Raw genomic sequence first — 17445 nt, 5'->3', positions numbered from 1 at the left:
GCCACGGCTGCTCATCAGGGATAAATACACACCATTCACCTTAACTGTTAAATTCTGTAAAGCTCCTTTGAGACAATGTCTGTTGTTAAAGCGTATAGAAATAAACTTGACTTGACTTGAAGACCAAAAGGGAGGTTTATAGATGTGTTGAGAGAAGACATGCAGGTAGTTGGTTTGAAAGATGCAGGTGAAGAGGACAGGCGAGTATGGAGACTGATGATCTGCTGTTGCAACACCTGAAGAAAACATGTTTTTTGTACGTCGTCCACCACTAATTCTTCTCTTCTTCTTCTTCTTCTTCTTCTTCTTCTTCTTCTTCTTCTTCTTCTTCTTCTACTTCTTTTTCTTCTTCTCTTATTCTTCTCTTGCCTCTTCTTCTTCTTTTTCTTCTTCTTCTTCTTCTTCTTCTTCTTCTTCTTCTTCTACTTTTGCTTCTTCTTCTGCTTCTTCTTTTTCCTCTCTTCTTTTTCTTCTTTTTTTTCTTCTTCTTTTTCTCCTTCTTTTTCTTCTTTTTCTCCTTCTTTTTCTTCTTCTTTTTCTTCTTCTGCTTATTGTTATTATTATCATAATTTGCATACCCGACACGCTATTGGTTTTTCGGAGGCGCGGTACCTGTAAGTGGGCGTGGTCTACCTGGATGTGGGTGTGGTTTCAGTAGAAACCACCTTTTGTGCTGGCGGCAGCAGGAGCTGGTGATCGGGAGAAGTCCGGCTCAGCGCTCCGGCTTTGGGACGGGATCACACGCTCCTCACACACGCTCATGGAGCCTCCGACGACCTGGAGCTCTGAGAGAGTCAGCGCCTGGCTCCGAGGTACAACTTTCTTCCCTACACACAGGGGACTGCAGGCGGAGAGAGAGAGAGGGATAGAGAGAGAGAGAGAGAGAGAGAGAGAGGTGACGGCAGGCGGAGAAAAGATCAAATAGAAACCGAGTTCAATCCCCAGGGATGGCGGAGAGCAGGAATGAGGAAGTGAACGAGTGTGTGATCGTGTTTTATATAACTCGGTGTAAACAACACACACACACACACACACACACACACACACACACACACAGAACTGACCTAGTGTCTTATAGCATTGCTTTTTCTGATTATGGAACACACAACCAAAGTGTAAATGCTTGTCAAAAAATACCTAGTATCTTATTTCCATTCTGTTTATAAAACACACACACACACACACACACACACACACACACACACACACACACACACACGCGCGCACACACACACACACACATATGCAAAGTCCAAATACTAGTCAGAACATACCTAGTATACCTTGTTTCCGGTCTCTGTTTATGAAACACACACACACACACACACACACACACACACACACACACACACACACACACACACACACACACACAGTGTTGGGAGTTGGCTCTACACTCACTGCGAGTATCAACTGGCCCAAACAGCTTTCAATGCATTTCACTGACAAGAATGTGACCAGACATCTACAGTCACATGTTTACTGCTACAATATACACTAATATTCACAAATATACATTATTACTATCATTTCAATCACTGTTTTGTTTTGTTGCAACGTTTCTTTGCTGTGCAAATTGAAGTGCAAAAACCTTTACAGCCTCTTTACCTTCTCTGTGGGAAAGAGATATTATTAAGATTAAGAGATTTTATACTATAAAAGAGAAATCTGTTTATGTTTATGGTTATGTTTATGTATTGAAATGTAGCTGAGTGTACATCAGTAGTTATGTTTCGTAGGAAGCTCGAAGCTTTACATCCCTGTTCACACGCTCTACTTCATTTATTTAAATGGGCCTCACTAATGTGTATGGTGACCCAAAACGGTCATCTTTTACCTCCTTATTTACAAGAAAAAGCACAGTTTTACTACTACAACTACTGCTTTTACTATTAAAACAACAAGCCCTATTACTACTATTAATACTACTACTGCTATTATTGCAATTACTACTATTGCTATAACTAATACTGTTATTATTATTATAACTAGAACCACTGCTATTACAACTACTAATATTAGTATTACTACTATTTTAGCTACTGCTACTACTACTACAACTATTACTATTATTATTGTTACTATTAATACAAATACTAACTACTACTACAATTACTGCTTAAACTACTATTACTACCACAACTACACCTCACAATATACCACTAATACTAGTACTAATATTACTACTTTTATTACAACTACTACTAGTACTTCTACATTAACTACTACTAGTACTAGTACTATTACAACAATTACTAATACTAGTTTTACTATTATAGCTACTGCTCTTACTATTACAACTAGTACTATTATTATTGTTACTATTACTATGAATACTAACTACTACTACAATTACTGCTTAAAATACTATTACTAACACAACTACACCTCACAATCTACTACTAATACTAGTACTAATATTACTACTTTTATTACAACTACTACTAGTACTTCTACATTAACTACTACTATTACAACAACTACTAATACTAGTATTACTATTATAGCTACTGCTCTTACTATTACAACTACTACTATTATTATTGCTACTATTACTACGAATACAACTACTACTATCAGAACAACTACTATTACAACAACTACTATTACAACAACAACAACAACAACAACAACAACAACAACAACAACAACAACAACACAGACTTCTACTTCTCCTTTTCCAACAACTACAACTATTACTACATGAACTATTACTAGTACTACTACTATTGCAATAATTACTAATACTAGTATTACTACTACTATTAAAACTAATGGTATTATTCTTACTTTTACTACAAATACAACTACTGCTACTATTACTACTAGTATTATAGCTACTGTTACTTTTAAAACTTGTACTACTATGACTACTACTACTACAATTACTACTTAAACTACTATTTCAATTACTACAACTACTACTACTATCAGAACAACTACTATTACAACAACAACAAAGACTTCTACTTCTCCTTCTCCAACAACTGATACTAGTATTACAACTTATACTATTATTGCTACTATTACTATGAATACAACTACTACTACTACAATTACTACTTAACCTACTATTTCAATTACAACAACAAAGATTTCTACGCCTCCTTCTCCAAACAACTAGTACTATTACTACTTCTATTACAACAACTACTAATATTAGTATTACTATTATAGCTACTGCTAATACTATTACAACTACTACTTTTATTATTACTATTACTACAAATACAGCTACTACTAGTATTATAGCTACTGTTACTACTAAAACATGTACTACAATTACTACTTAAACTACTATTTCAATTACAACAACTACTACTACTACTATCAGAACAACTACTATTACAACAACAACTTCTACTAGTACTACTTCAACTACTACTATCAGAAACACTACTACAGATATAATTACTATAACTACTTTTAATACTACGAGTATTACAACTACAACTACTACTATTAGAAGAACTACTATTACAACAACAACAACAACAAAGACTAGTACTACTACTTCTCCTTCTTCCTCCAACAACTACTACAACTATTACTACATTAACTACTACTAGTACTACTACTATTATAACAACTACTAATACTAGTATTACTGCTATTATAGATACTACTATTGCAACAATGACTATTATTATTATTGTTGTTACTATTGCTACGAATACAACTTTTACTACTACTACTACATTTACTACTTAAACTACTATTTCAATTACTACAACAAAGTCTTCTACTTCTCCTTCTCCAAACAACTACTAGTACTACATCAACTTCTACTATCAGAAAAACTACTACAAATATTATTACTATAACTATTTATACTACTACGAGTATTACAACTACAAGTACTACTATGAATACCAGTACAACTACTATAACTACAAATACTATTACTGTTACAACAACTATACTGGTTTTACTACAACAACAACAACAACAACAACAACAGCAACTACTACTCCAGAAGAAGGCAAGAGAATGACAGCTCTAATATATGTATATATTAATGTAGGTGAGAAAGAGAAAGCTTTCAGGGAGAGATGTTATAGTAAAATAATCCCAAGGATCAGTTTTAATTCATTTAATCCTAGAGGAACAAGTTTGGCTCTCCTAGTTTAAGTGAATGAAAAAAAAAAGTAAAAATAGAAACATATTGTAAAATCGTAATAATAAAAATGGTAATACTTTATAGTGAGAGTACCCGATTTATCATATATTAAGGTGTAAATCAGTAGACAAAAGTTTGTGGACATAACGCTTTTTAAACACCTTATTCCACTTTTGCCCTAATAGTAACCTCCACTCAGGTCCACCAGTCATGTAGTGATGTAGGTGAGGTGAGGAGACCTGGGGTGCAGCCAGTGTTAACATTCATTAGTGTTCAATAGGGTTGAGTTCAGAGATCTATAGCAGGAGATTTTACACTTCAACCAATGTAAAGTATATTTTTATGGAGCTTCATGGAACACTCGATAGCAATCCAAAAAAACTTACCGGACTATAAGCCGCTACTTTTTTCCACGATTTGAACCCCGTGGCTTAAACAACGAAGCGGCTAATTTATGGATTTTTCCTGGGTTTTTCCCGGTTTCACAAACTTCGAGCCAAAAAAATGAGCGACATAACATTAGACCAATTAAATTTCCGTACGGAAACGAAAAAACGCACCTCACCTGTGTTCTGAGCTGCACGGCATCGGGAGAAAAGCTTTTTAAACGCACGACAATGCCAAAAGAAAAACTCCCGAGAGAAATAGTTGTAAAAGGAAGGAGGAAGACAGTGAACAATTACTTTCTTGGTAGGCTACTGTTTAGATACAAGCCGTTGTAACGCGTTGAGTCTGGGTGAAGGGAGAGCTCGCTAATTCCAGTTGCAAAAGAAATCATATAAGCACAGACAGGTTTCCAAAATTCGTGCTTTTTTATTTTTCTTGGCAACAGCGTTACGGGTTAGTCAAAGAAACTTAGAAATGAGCATCAGAAAATAATAAGGACATAATCCTCGGTCTTGCACACATGCAGTAATACCTATTTTTAAAATAACGCTCTGCTCTTAAAGGAGCCACAACATATTTCATACGTTACACCCTGTAACAGACATTATCTTTCATTAAAGCCTGTGTAAAGTTCATTAGTTTCAGTGTAGACACTTATTTATGTTTAAAATAAAAATCTTTTTCAAATTCAGTGGGTGCGGCTTATATATGGGTGTGCTTTAAAGTCCGGAAATTACGGTACTGGCATGTGCGGAGTGAGGTCTGGCGATAATTTTACTATAACAGCACGTAGTGGTTGAGTCAAATCAGCGTGTTCAGATTTTTTAACTTCTTCTAGCAGTGCACTGGTGTTCATTTCCTCTACTGGAATGGATATCAGCTTTCTGCATACTGTGGCAGGCCATCAGGGTCAGCAAGGCTTTTTTTTGCTGGCCTAAACACTGTTACAATCACTGACTTGCATTTTCATATATTTTTTTACCATGAATACAGTGGGGCAAAAAAGTATTTAGTCAGCAACCAATTGTGCAAGTTCTCCCACTTAAAAAGATGTGAGAGGCCTGTAATTTTCATCATAGGTACACTTCAACTATAAGAGACAAAATGAGAAAAAGAAATCCAGGAAATCACATTGTTCGATTTGGAAAATGAAAAATAAGTATTTGGTCAATAAGAAAAGTTCATCTCAATACTTTGTTATATACCCTTTGTTGGCAATGACAGAGATCAAAAGTTTTCTGTAAGTCTCCACAAGGTTTTTACACACTGTTGCTGGTAGTTTGGCCCATTCCTCCATGCAGATCTCCTCTAGAGCAGTGATGTTTTGGGGCTGTCGCTGGGCAACACGGATTTTCAACTCACTCCAAAGATTTTTTTATGGGGTTGAGATCTGGAGACTGGCTAGGCCACTCCAGAACCTTGAAATGCTTCTTACGAAGCCACTCCTTCGTTGCTTGGGCGGTGTGTTTGGGATCATTGTCATGCTGAAAGACCCAGCCACGTTTCATCTTTAATGCCCTTGCTGATGGAAGGAGGTTTTCACTCAAAATCTCACGATACATGGCCCCATTCATTCTTTCCTTTACACGGATCAGTCGTCCTGGTCTCTTTGCAGAAAAACATCCCTAAAGCATGATGTTTCCACCCCCATGCTTCACAGTATGTATGGTGTTCTTTGGATGCAACTCAGCATTCTTTCTCCTCCAAACACGACAAGTTGAGTTTTTACCAAGAAGTTCTATTTTGGTTTCATCTGACCATATAAACTTCTCCCAATCCTCTTCTGGATCATCCAAATGCTCTCTAGCAAACTTCAGACAGGCCCGGACATGTACTGCCGTAAGCATGGGTACACGTCGGGCACTGCTGGTTTTGAGTCCCTAGTGGCGTAGTGTGTCACTGATGGTAGCATTTGGTACTTTGGTCCCAGCTCTCTGCAGGTCATTCACTCGGTCCCCCGTGTGGTTCTGGGATTTTTGCTAACCGTTCTTGTGATCATTTTGACCCCACGGGGTGAGATCTTGCGTGGAGCCCCAGATCGAGGGAGATTATCAGTGGTCTTGTATGATTTCCATTTTCTAATAATTGCTCCCACAGTTTATTTCTTCACACCAAGCTGCTTACCTATTGCAGATTCAGTCTTCCCAGCCTGGTGCAGGTCTACAATTTTGTTTCTGGTGTCCTTTGACAGCTCTTTGGTCTTAGCCATAGTGGAGTTTGGAGTCCGACTGTTTGATGTTGTGGACAGGTGTCTTTTATACTGATAACAAGTTCAAACAGGTGCCATTAATACAGGTAACAAGTGGAGGACAGAGCTGTCTCTTAAAGAAGAATTTACAGGTCTGTGAGAGACAGAAATCTTGTTTTTTTGTAGTTGACCAAATACTTATTTTCCTCCCTAATTTGCAAATAAATTCTTTAAAAATCAGACAATGTGATTTTCTGGAATTTTCCTTTCTCATTTTGTCTCTCATAGTTGAATTGTACCTATGATGAAAATTACAGACCTCTCTCATCTTTTTAAGTGGGAGAACTTGCACAATTGTTGGCTGACTAAATACTTTTTTGCCCCACTGTATGTAATAAATTAATACCAATAGTCTATTCTCTTCTTTCATACAGTTTATATCCAATCATATTTTAGCCTTCACATCACGTGGCTGCCTGTAGTGTAATATCCATGAAGATGCTGAATTCTGTTATTTCTGGAAGCCTGTTATTTAATTAGCCAGGACACTGTTGGGCTTCTGTATGTAGAGTATCATGACTCATTGGTCATTTCAGAAATTGTTTCGTCACGGATCATTTTTGTGTGCGCTGTGTGCAGGTCTGAACGCGTCTCTGCAGCAGTACTCATTAGAACAATGGCAACTGAGTGGGATGGATCTGCTCCAGTTATCTTCACAGCAACTCGAAAAGCTCGGCGTACACAAGATCGGACACCAGGAACTCATTCTGGACGCGGTGGAAAAACTATGCACTCTGGTACCTCGTATTACTTCTGACATGTCCTGTGTGTGTGTGTGTGTGTGGGGGGGGGGGTGGGGGGGGTGGGGTGGGGGGTAATTATTAATCTGTCAAACAAGGGAGAACATCTTGAGGGGACAAAGCAAGTAATGGACAGTCATTTTCCTGACAAGGCCCCGAAGATTTTAAGAGGTCTGTGAGCGCAAAGTCTGACTCAAAGACGAAGGTCTTTACGCTGAATGTTTCTGTGTTTTGAAATTTACTGTGTAAACTGAACATAATATCCGTGTGTGTTAAACATCACGGTACACACAACACAGTTCGATATGTACGTCGGTTTTTAAGTCACGGGTCGGTACAATTTTGGAACAGTTAGGGGCAAGAAATGCAAAGTATAAAATTGGTGGGGGTTTTTTTTACGTGTTTTTTTATTATCAACAATTCTGAACGTAAAAAGTTTACTTTATTTATTTATTTATTTATATATTTTTTTTTTACAATTTAAAATAAAATGCCTGCTTGGTTCAAATAAACAACAAAATATATACAAATAAAATGAATTATATATATATAAAATAAATCTTTTACATTTGTTAGACCCCATTTGGGTAATAATTATAATAATTATAATAATAATAATAATAATAATAATAAAATAAAATAATAACAGATGTCTATATATATATATATATGTATATTTTTTCCAAAGTTATATTCTATTTAACTGTTTTATTTTTTTCAGCATACTTTAACAAATGTCTGAATTTCGGAAACAAGCAAGATAGTTATTTACACATTTCTTTGATTTATTCATAAACCAATTTATTCCTTTCATTCTTCGTTTATTCATTTAACTCCCTTGATATGTGGAACTTTCAGGACGTTCTCCTTTTAAGAGAAATTCTTGAAGCTGTACATAAGGTGAATCCATAACATATTGCGAATCCATGTAAAAACTTGGTTACAGGAAAGTTTGAGTTTACTGAAGATCGAAGTCTCGTACCGAAACCTTTTGGTACGAATATGTTTACCGTTACACACCTAGTGTTAAAACATAATCAGACACAATACAGCACAGCTCAGTAAGAACAATAGCAAATTGTTCTGCAAATGGCATATTCTAATAAGTAAAAGTGTGTGTTTTTCTGTAGACGTATGGTCTGGGCGGAGAGAGCGTATGCACTGTCGCGGAGAAGCTGCATGCTGTGGCTCACTCGCTGCAGATGGGTATTCAGGGTCGATGGCGAGCCAACACGTATGACGGCCACAGGACCACCAAAGTGCCCAATCAGGAACTGCAGCTGGTGCTGGACCTCATCGTCGCAGCCAAGGCCCTGTATTCTCTGCTCAACAGGTACCACACACACACACAATCATGAAAAGCGACATCAAGAGTGATACTGCACACTTTCTGACCAATCAGATTCGAGTATATAACCTCGCTATGGTGTAATATCTTCCAACATGCTGAAACTGAATTTATGCCACACCGCATGAACCAAAGTATCGACTTTTCCCACCATACGAGGTGGCATCAAAAAGTTTCCAGATTTGCTCTCTTTACAAAAAAAGAAAAAAAGTATTTTATTTATCTATGTTTACACACCATCACCATTATAATAGTTCTCTTGCACAGCAATGCAGCTCTCCCAGCATTCCTGTTACTTCTGGAATGTGTTCTGGAAGTCGTCATATCGAAGCACGTTGAGCTCCTTCTGTAAATCGTGTCGGATCTTTATATTCTGGAAATCGCAAATTCCACAGGCAAATCTGGCGAGCAGGGTGAGTGTGGAAGTGAGATCATGTGGATTGTTCTCCGACGATCATCATGCACGAGTTGCCTAATGGTGTCGGCATTTTCAGGGCTTGAGCTCGTCAGAATAGCACCAGTTAGCAGTTAGTCTGGAAACTTTTTTATACCAACTTAAATGTGCTCCCTCCCTAAAACGTTAAAACAAAATAGGAGCCACACAATTGTATTGGATTTCTTTGGATGCTACAAAGCCAGCTCCATGAAGATCTGATTTCAATGAGTTGGCATGGAAGATCTCCTGCTATAGAGCTCTGACCTGATGGTACAAAATGTTACAAAATTTTATGTTACGAAAGGCAGGTACTGATGTAGGTGAGGAGACCTGGGGTGCAGTCAGCGTTCACATTCATCCCAAAGGTATTTGGTAGGGATGAGATCAGAGCTCTATAGCAGGCCAATCAAGATCTTCATCTCCAAAGCATGTAAACCAGATTTTCAAGGAGCTCACGTTGTGCACAGGGGCATCACCATAGTGGAACAGGTTTGGGTTTCCAAGTTCAAGTGAAAGCTAAATGTTATTATAGCACCTTTTAAAGACATCCTGTACAATTGAGTGCTTCCAGCTTTGTGGTAACAGTTTGGAAAAGAACCACATATGGCAAGAAAGGTCAGGTGACCCAATACTTTTGGAAATATAGTGTATAAATTAGCTGACAGTCTTACAGTTTGTAAGTTAGTTGAGTAGATTGTCCTGGTTCTGTTTTCAGCCCTCGTCATATCTCCCTGGACAAATCCCAGATGCACGCTTTCTGCATTAGCTAACGCTTAAAGGGAAAAGACTTGAGTCAGGAGGAATGTAGCATTTCTGGATCTGACTGCGGGTAAAATGTGCTCCAGATCAGTATGAACCTGCACTACATTTACACTTGAGGCATTTATCTATCAGTGAATAAATCTATACTGGTACGCCAGATTTCAACCTTAAGATAAATCCGACTACAACTCGGTTGTGAGGTTTTTTTAAACGAAGCAAACTTGGAAAGTGTTAGTGTAAGTGTTTCAGTGTTTTATTTAAGAGAAAGGTCTTCACCTGTCGCGTGAAGATAGCCAGGGACTTCTAGGGGAAGTTTATTCCACCCCCTCGGTGCCAGAAGAGAGAGGAGAGCCTCTCATCCTGAGAGAAGGTGGTACCAGTCGAGTGGTGCTAGAGGATCTCAGACAGCGTGATACAGTGCGAGGAGTGATGAGGTCGCAGAGATAGGAAGGTGCTGGGCCATTTTTAGGCTTGTAGGTTTTAAATCTGGTACATGCAGCTAAAGGAAGCTGGTGGAGGAACCTGGGCTCCTGGGCCCCTGAGCAAGGCTCTTAACCTGAATGCCATAAATGTAAATTTAGATTAGATATCTACGATATTGTCTTTGTATTGCTCTGATGTTCTATAATTTATTCTAAGCTTCAGATCGGACTTACTTCGGCTTTCTGAAGTAACATGGTATAAATTTGAGCAGAAAGCAAATACCAGTCATAGAGAGTGAAAAGTACCCTCCTCAGCAGACTCGTGTCCAAATACCCGTTGACTTTATCCACATTCGTGAGATTCGTTCCTAATTCGTTCCAAATGCGACTGTCATTGTCACTCGTTCTCTTCATTCAGCCTTGAATGACGTCTGTTATATGCTTTTTCAGGGGAAGTTGACATGGGCGTGTAGAATTGTGTTCGTCCGCCATCTTTGCTTATTGTGTTTCAGAGAAACTGACCATGATTAATTGTTTTCAGATTGTTGCTTACATGGCCTCATGTGGAAATTGCTCAGGTTGATGTAATGAAGCTTTTCAGAAATCAGTGAAATAAATCGAAAACTGGTGTTTGCACACACTGTTACAGTAACACGGTCAGTAGCAAGTCAAAAGCTCTTCTTCAGAGTCTGTTTGTGTCCTACACGATTGGAACCCAATGTAGTGTCCTGATGTAAATCGCCCACCTCAGTGTTTGAATTCTAGTGCGATCTGAGATGCTTTTCTCCTCACCACGGATGTAAAGAGTGGATGTTTTGCGCTACTGTAGCGTTCCTGCTATTTGTTTGCATTTTTTCGTCAACAAGGAGTTTCTGTCCTCAGACCTGCCTGTCACTAGATGTGCTTTTTGCTTCCTGTATCATTCTGTGTAGACCAATCACATAAGGGGCTGAAATCTAAAGCACTACAGTTTTAGTTGTGGACCAAAGAGTTTAAAGATTGAACATTTTTGGCTGTAGTTTTAGTAAACATTTCCTGCAGTGTGCATTTTAGTTCTCGGATGATTCTATGTTTTTCTAGAAAAACTTACTCCTTCACCACCGACACTGCCTCATAACACAGAATACACACCGCTTAGTCTGCCTAAAACACGAACATACCGAATATTCGCTTTCCCATCTTTCATTAAATTGTCTCCCTTCAGAAGATTGTTGATATTTCAAATTTCCGCTGTAAAAATTTTAATTAGAAACACTGCCCTCTAGGGACGGGACGTGACTTCGCAGGTCACAAAATGGAATTGCATCGTCAGATATGTAGTCTATATGTAGTTCTCAGTGTGCGCTTTAAATAAACCTTATTTGAGAAAATCATACGCACTTGAAAATCTCGCGGGCCAAATAAAAAGGCGAGGCGGGTTGGATTCGGCCGACGGGCCTTGAGTTTGACACCTGTGGTGTAGAGAATATGTAAATAACAACATGAACAGATTCTATACAACAAATTCTCCCATTTAAAGTTATGAAGATTTCCTTTGAACAAACAAATATATAGAATTTCCAGACTTCATTTTCTCATTGAAAAATCCCCCCCTTTACACACTTATTTCTTTCCAATCCTGTTCATCCCAGAGAAGTGCAATAGGATTTAGGTGCAGTGACTGGAAAGGTCATTCCATGATCGATATCACTCCAGAAGACTGTTTGTTCTCTAAATAACGCTCGGACGTACACTCCGTATGCTTCGTCTACAATGTTTAAGTATGGAATGGTTGCCATGTTGGTTCCTTTCATTTTCCGGAATCAGCCTCCAAACCTCCAAACTTCTTTTGACCTTTTACAGAGATTATTGCAAAGAAATAAAAAGGAACTCTCAAAAACCTTGAGACCTGGTGGTTCCAAACTTTTTCCATATGTCCTTTATAATTTTATGTACACTGTCATGTCATAGGCTGCTTGGAGAACTCACAGAGTAAGATTCTCATTGTACGGTGATCCGTATGTCAATAAACTCTCAAATCTTGTTCTGTGTCTGAACTGCTCATACCAGCCGGAGGAGTACAAAGAAATCTTTCAGATTGACCAATATCGGTGAACATAGAATACAGATTAACATGGCAGAGGTAGAGCTGTAGAGTAGAGGTAGAGTCAGATCAGGAAAAGAAAATCTGTTTACATATAATTGTATATATTCAGTATTATTATTCTCATTATGCGCATGTTTTCACAGTATAAACAGCACCCACAGGTTTTTTTTTTATGTAAAAAAGATTATACATAAAATATATAATATATTGTTTTTCGAGGCGTTAGAATGTCAATTTTCCTTGAACTACTAGACTCAAACCTGTTCCAGCATGACAATGTCTCTGTGCACAAATCCAGCTCTAGGAAGATACATGGGTTGGAGTGGACGGTCTCCTGCTTTAAACACTGATAAATATAATGAATTGACTGCACCCCAGGAAACTCCTCATCTCACCTACAGCAGTACCTGACTTTACTAACATACTTGTGGCTGAATAAATCTCATAGAATTCTCCACACAATCAAGTGGCACATCTTCCTAGAAGAGTGGAGCTTATTATAAGAGTATATGGGGACTAAATGTGGAATGGGATGTTCCATAAGAAGCACATATTAATCCTATGGTCAGGTGTCCACAAACTTTTGCCTGTGTAGTGTATTATTTATGTGTAATACTTTTTTGCAGTTAATACCAATTATTTGTGCTTTTTTGAGTCTCATTTTTAATCTTTGTAAATCGAACATTATGTAACCACGTGTGTGTGTGTGTGTGTGTGTGTGTGTGTGTGTGTGTGTTTACAGGTGCCATTACACAGAGCTGACAGGATATTCAGGCTTTATGAAAATCCTTGACCTGTGTAAAGATCTGGACTCCACCGTGCAGAAGGTCAGTGTTGGATGTTATCTGGTCACCTTCTGTTATCACTCTCTTAAACACACACACACACACACACACACACACACACACACACACACACACACACACACACACAGTGAAAAAAGAAAGAGTGTGAAGGAGACGGAGGAAGATCAGGAGGACGAAGAAAATTGATCATCTTAGGGGTAGTTGAGATGAAAAAGGGGGTGTGGTCAATGGGGTGTGGACGGGGTCAAGGGACAAAAAAACGAATATGTAGGGCAGCAACTCTTACCGAGTTGTAAAAGGAGTAAAACACATGGAAGGGTGTGAGTTGGTTTTATACACAATTTGCACGCTTGTACTGTTTTTGCTTTTTAACACACGCGCACGCACACACACGTACTGCTTATTACGTTCTTACCGCTCTAAACCTCTATACACATGCAAATCCACAGTCACACACACTAAAACCTGTTCTGCTTATCTCCCTGATCAGCCTCAGCCCTGAGAGCAGGTCCGTGTCGCACGGTTGTGCTCATGCCCCGAGATCTGCTCTCGTCAGCGCTGGTTTTTTTTTTTTTTTTTTTTGGGAACCTTGTGCATGGGAAAGATCGTTCCGTCGATAATCCCGCGAGACTCCCGAAATATTTCTGCGCACGTGCACTGAAAACAAACACAATGTCGAGTTTACGCAGGAATAATGGAAGGAAGGAGTGGAAATGAGTGTGTGTACATGTGCGTGTGCGCTTGTGTATGTGTGTGTGAAATACTGAACAATTTCAGGGTGTTGTTCAAATGTGTAGGTAATCAGTGAGTCAGTAAATGCCTCGCGCTCTTTTGCGCCCTCAACGTGTTGTGTCTATTCGAACGGACTGAACTCTGATTGCAGCCCATTGTTTCGTCCACTTCCTGTTTCTACAGAACTCACACTTGGGTTCAAACTCCAGTTTAAAGTCAGTCAGGGAGAGCAACACAGCTGTCAAGGAGTTATTACACACACACACACACACACACACACACACACACACACACACACACACACACACACACACACCTGGCTGCTGCTCCACATGCATGTGTGTGTGTGTAAGTGTGGGCATGCATGTGGTGTACTTTCATGCTGTTATTCCTTTAATGATAAATAGGGCTGTCAAAATATATTAGAGGCGAAATAAAAACCTTCAACGCGACACACATTTATTCACGACATCCTTCCTTTACTCAGACACACACAAAAAAAAAAAGAAACTCCACCGGAAAAATTATTTTTATCCGCTAAATATTTGTTTTTACCGATGCGCCAAGTCTCAGCACCAAAAAATCCGCCGTGATGCGCACATCCGGCAATTAAAACCATCCAGGCGGAAACATTCTGCAGCAAAAGTTCCGTTTGGTATCCTGATGATCAGTGTTGGGGGTAACGCGTTACAAGTAACGTGCGTTACGTAATAATTTTACTTTTCTGGAGTAACGAGTAAAGTAGCGCGTTACTTTATACATTTACACATTAATATCTGAGTTACTTTTTTAAAAAAGTAATGCGAGTTACTTTTCAGTGAAATTATTTTGCATAAAAAAATAAATACCGAGTTAAAATGAACGTAGTCACGTAGAATCGCGCACTCATACGTGCGAGCAACGGGAACAGAAGCTGGTCAGAAGCGGAGATGGCAAACCAGAGAATTACATTACTGTGATGGAAGTTTTGTTATAATTTTGAAATAGTGGAGGAAAAGGAGAAAGGAATAATGGTTAAGTGTAGATTATGTGTTGGTGAAAAGCTCTTGTCAACTGCAAAAAATACTACTTCAAAAAAATAAAACATCTGCATGCAAAGCACAGCACTTCTGGAAATGCAGATGAAAATATAGAAAACTTCTGCCGACATCTGCAGATCTATGGACTGCTCAGAATTTTCCGTGGGAGAAAGAGAGCAAATTCACAGCTCATTTGCTCTTTGTGGGAAGATAAACTGCCACGGTCACTGATAATAGCGCGAACTTTGTAAAAGCGTTCCGAATGTTTCAAGCTGATGATGAAGCAGAGAATGATGTAGACGAGGACGAGGTCATATTTACGGATTTGCACGATGTTTTACGTGATGACAGCGAAAGGTATGTTCTCCCTCCACATCACCGGTGTGCAGCCCACACCCTTAACCTTATATACACGAACGACAGTTACATTCCTGACGGCGAGGCAGATTGAAAAGCAGTGTACAGAAGTGCGACTGGAAAGTGTTCAGCCTTGTGGTCAAAATTTAGTCGATCATCTTATTGTTTTAAGAAGTTATTAAGCATTTTAAATGTTTAAGAAATGTCTTTTGCCCTAATATAACTTCTTTCTTAATGGCAATTATCTATATTACACCTGTTACACCTGTAAGGCCTGAAAGAGATACAAGTAACGCAAAAGTAACGCAAAAGTAATATAACGCGTTACTTTCCATAAAAAGTAACTAAGTAACTCAATATTGTAATGCATTACTTTTAAAAGTAACGTTGCCCAACACTGCTGATGATTAACGTAAATTTAAAACACCAAAATTACTTTCAAACATTTACAAGGATATTTTCTCTTCATGCGCCATGTTGATAAATAATTACCATTTATAATATGTTAATAATAATAAACATACATTTGCATAAAGCATCCATATTTTTTTCATGTTCATTAGGTTATTAAAAATGTGGAAAAGTATTAATGTGAGGTACATTTAGAACAGATAAAAATGCGATTATTCACGGGTTTACTCACGACAATCATGCGATTAATCACAATTAAATATTTTAATTGATAGCCATAAAATATATATATATATATTGTACAGACCAAAAGTTTGGACACACCTTCTCATTCAAAGAGTTTTCTTTATTTTCATGACTATGAAAATTGTAGATTCACAATGAAGGCTTTAAAACTATGAATGAACACATGTGGAATTATATATGGAATTATATACATAACAAAAAAGTGTGAAACAACTGAAAAATGTCATATTGTAGGTTCTTCAAAGTAGCCACCTTTTGCTTTGATTACTGCTTTGCACACTCTTGGCATTCTCTTGATGAGCTTCAAGAGGTAGTCACCTGAAATGGTCTTCCAACAGTCTTGAAGGAGTTCCCCAAGAGATGCTTGGCACTTGTTGGCCCTTTTGCCTTCACTCTGCGGTCCAGCTCACCCCTAAACCATCTCGATTGGGTTCAGGTCCGGTGACTGTGGAGGCCAGGTCATCTGGCGCAGCACCCCATCACTCTCCTTCTTGGTCAAATAGCCCTTGATGCCTTCAGTGTGACTCTACAATTTTCATAGTCATGAAAATAAAGAAAACTCTTTGAATGAGAAGGTGTGTCCAAACTTTTGGTCTGTGTATATATATATATATATATATATATATATATATATATATATATATATATATATATATATATATATATATATATATATATATATATTAGAGATGGTAAGATTCACCGATACACAATGGTACATTGGATACAAGTTGAAATTTGTGACCAATATTTTATAAGTAGATCGATTTCTCCTCACTAAACAGTTTCTCGAGCGCGTTCTCTCGGCACCGTTGCTGCTACGTGAATGAAGGCCGAGGCGTGTCCTGAGAGTCACATAGAATACAGATTAACATGGCAGAGGTAGAGCTGTGACTTCCTGCAGACACAACAGGAAAAGAACGTCTGGGTTTATTTAAATTTTTTTGCCCCACAAAGGCGTGTTTGTGAAAGGGGTCATACGTTAGAAGTCAGAAGACACTTCAGTAAGTTGACGTTTTGCCGTCTGTGTGAACCACAGAAATAAAAGTGAACTTTCTGCACCATGTTGAACTGCACTGCGTCGTATTTTTGTCCATTGCATCGTGTTGCATCGAATCGCATTGTGTTCAATCGGAAAGGTCGGCCACAACAGTTCAAAACAGTTGCTAAGCTACTTTTTGCTTGTCTTGCTTTTCCTGTAGAATTTGCACAAAACCACACAAATTGTCTTCATTTCAAATCGCCAGGAAAACCGAAACCCTCAGAAAAAATGCAGAGAAAACCCAGGGTCATTTTCTGAGGTAAATATCGGTGCGGCTGTGGCT

At 38.4% G+C, this 17445-nt stretch overlaps 1 protein-coding gene across 2 annotated transcripts in view; it reads left to right on the top strand.

Moving 5' to 3' along the window:
- Positions 1 to 645: 645 nt before the first annotated feature.
- Positions 646 to 17445, top strand: part of cnksr1 (connector enhancer of kinase suppressor of Ras 1) — a 49574-nt gene continuing 32774 nt past the window's right edge. For both annotated transcript variants that reach the window (XM_083544616.1, XM_083544617.1), the window contains exons 1-4: positions 646 to 812; positions 7335 to 7492; positions 8626 to 8828; positions 13292 to 13376. In XM_083544616.1, coding sequence (XP_083400742.1) covers positions 761 to 812; positions 7335 to 7492; positions 8626 to 8828; positions 13292 to 13376 — 498 coding nt within the window. In that variant the 5' untranslated portion in view covers positions 646 to 760. The remainder of the gene's footprint in view (positions 813 to 7334; positions 7493 to 8625; positions 8829 to 13291; positions 13377 to 17445) is intronic.

The sequence above is a fragment of the Silurus aristotelis genome (assembly GCF_946808225.1).
Source record: "Silurus aristotelis genome assembly, chromosome: 6".
In the NCBI taxonomy this organism is placed as follows: Eukaryota; Metazoa; Chordata; class Actinopteri; order Siluriformes; family Siluridae; genus Silurus; species Silurus aristotelis.
The sequence above is the reverse complement of the archived record's forward strand: the minus strand, read 5'-3'. Positions and strand labels throughout refer to the sequence as shown.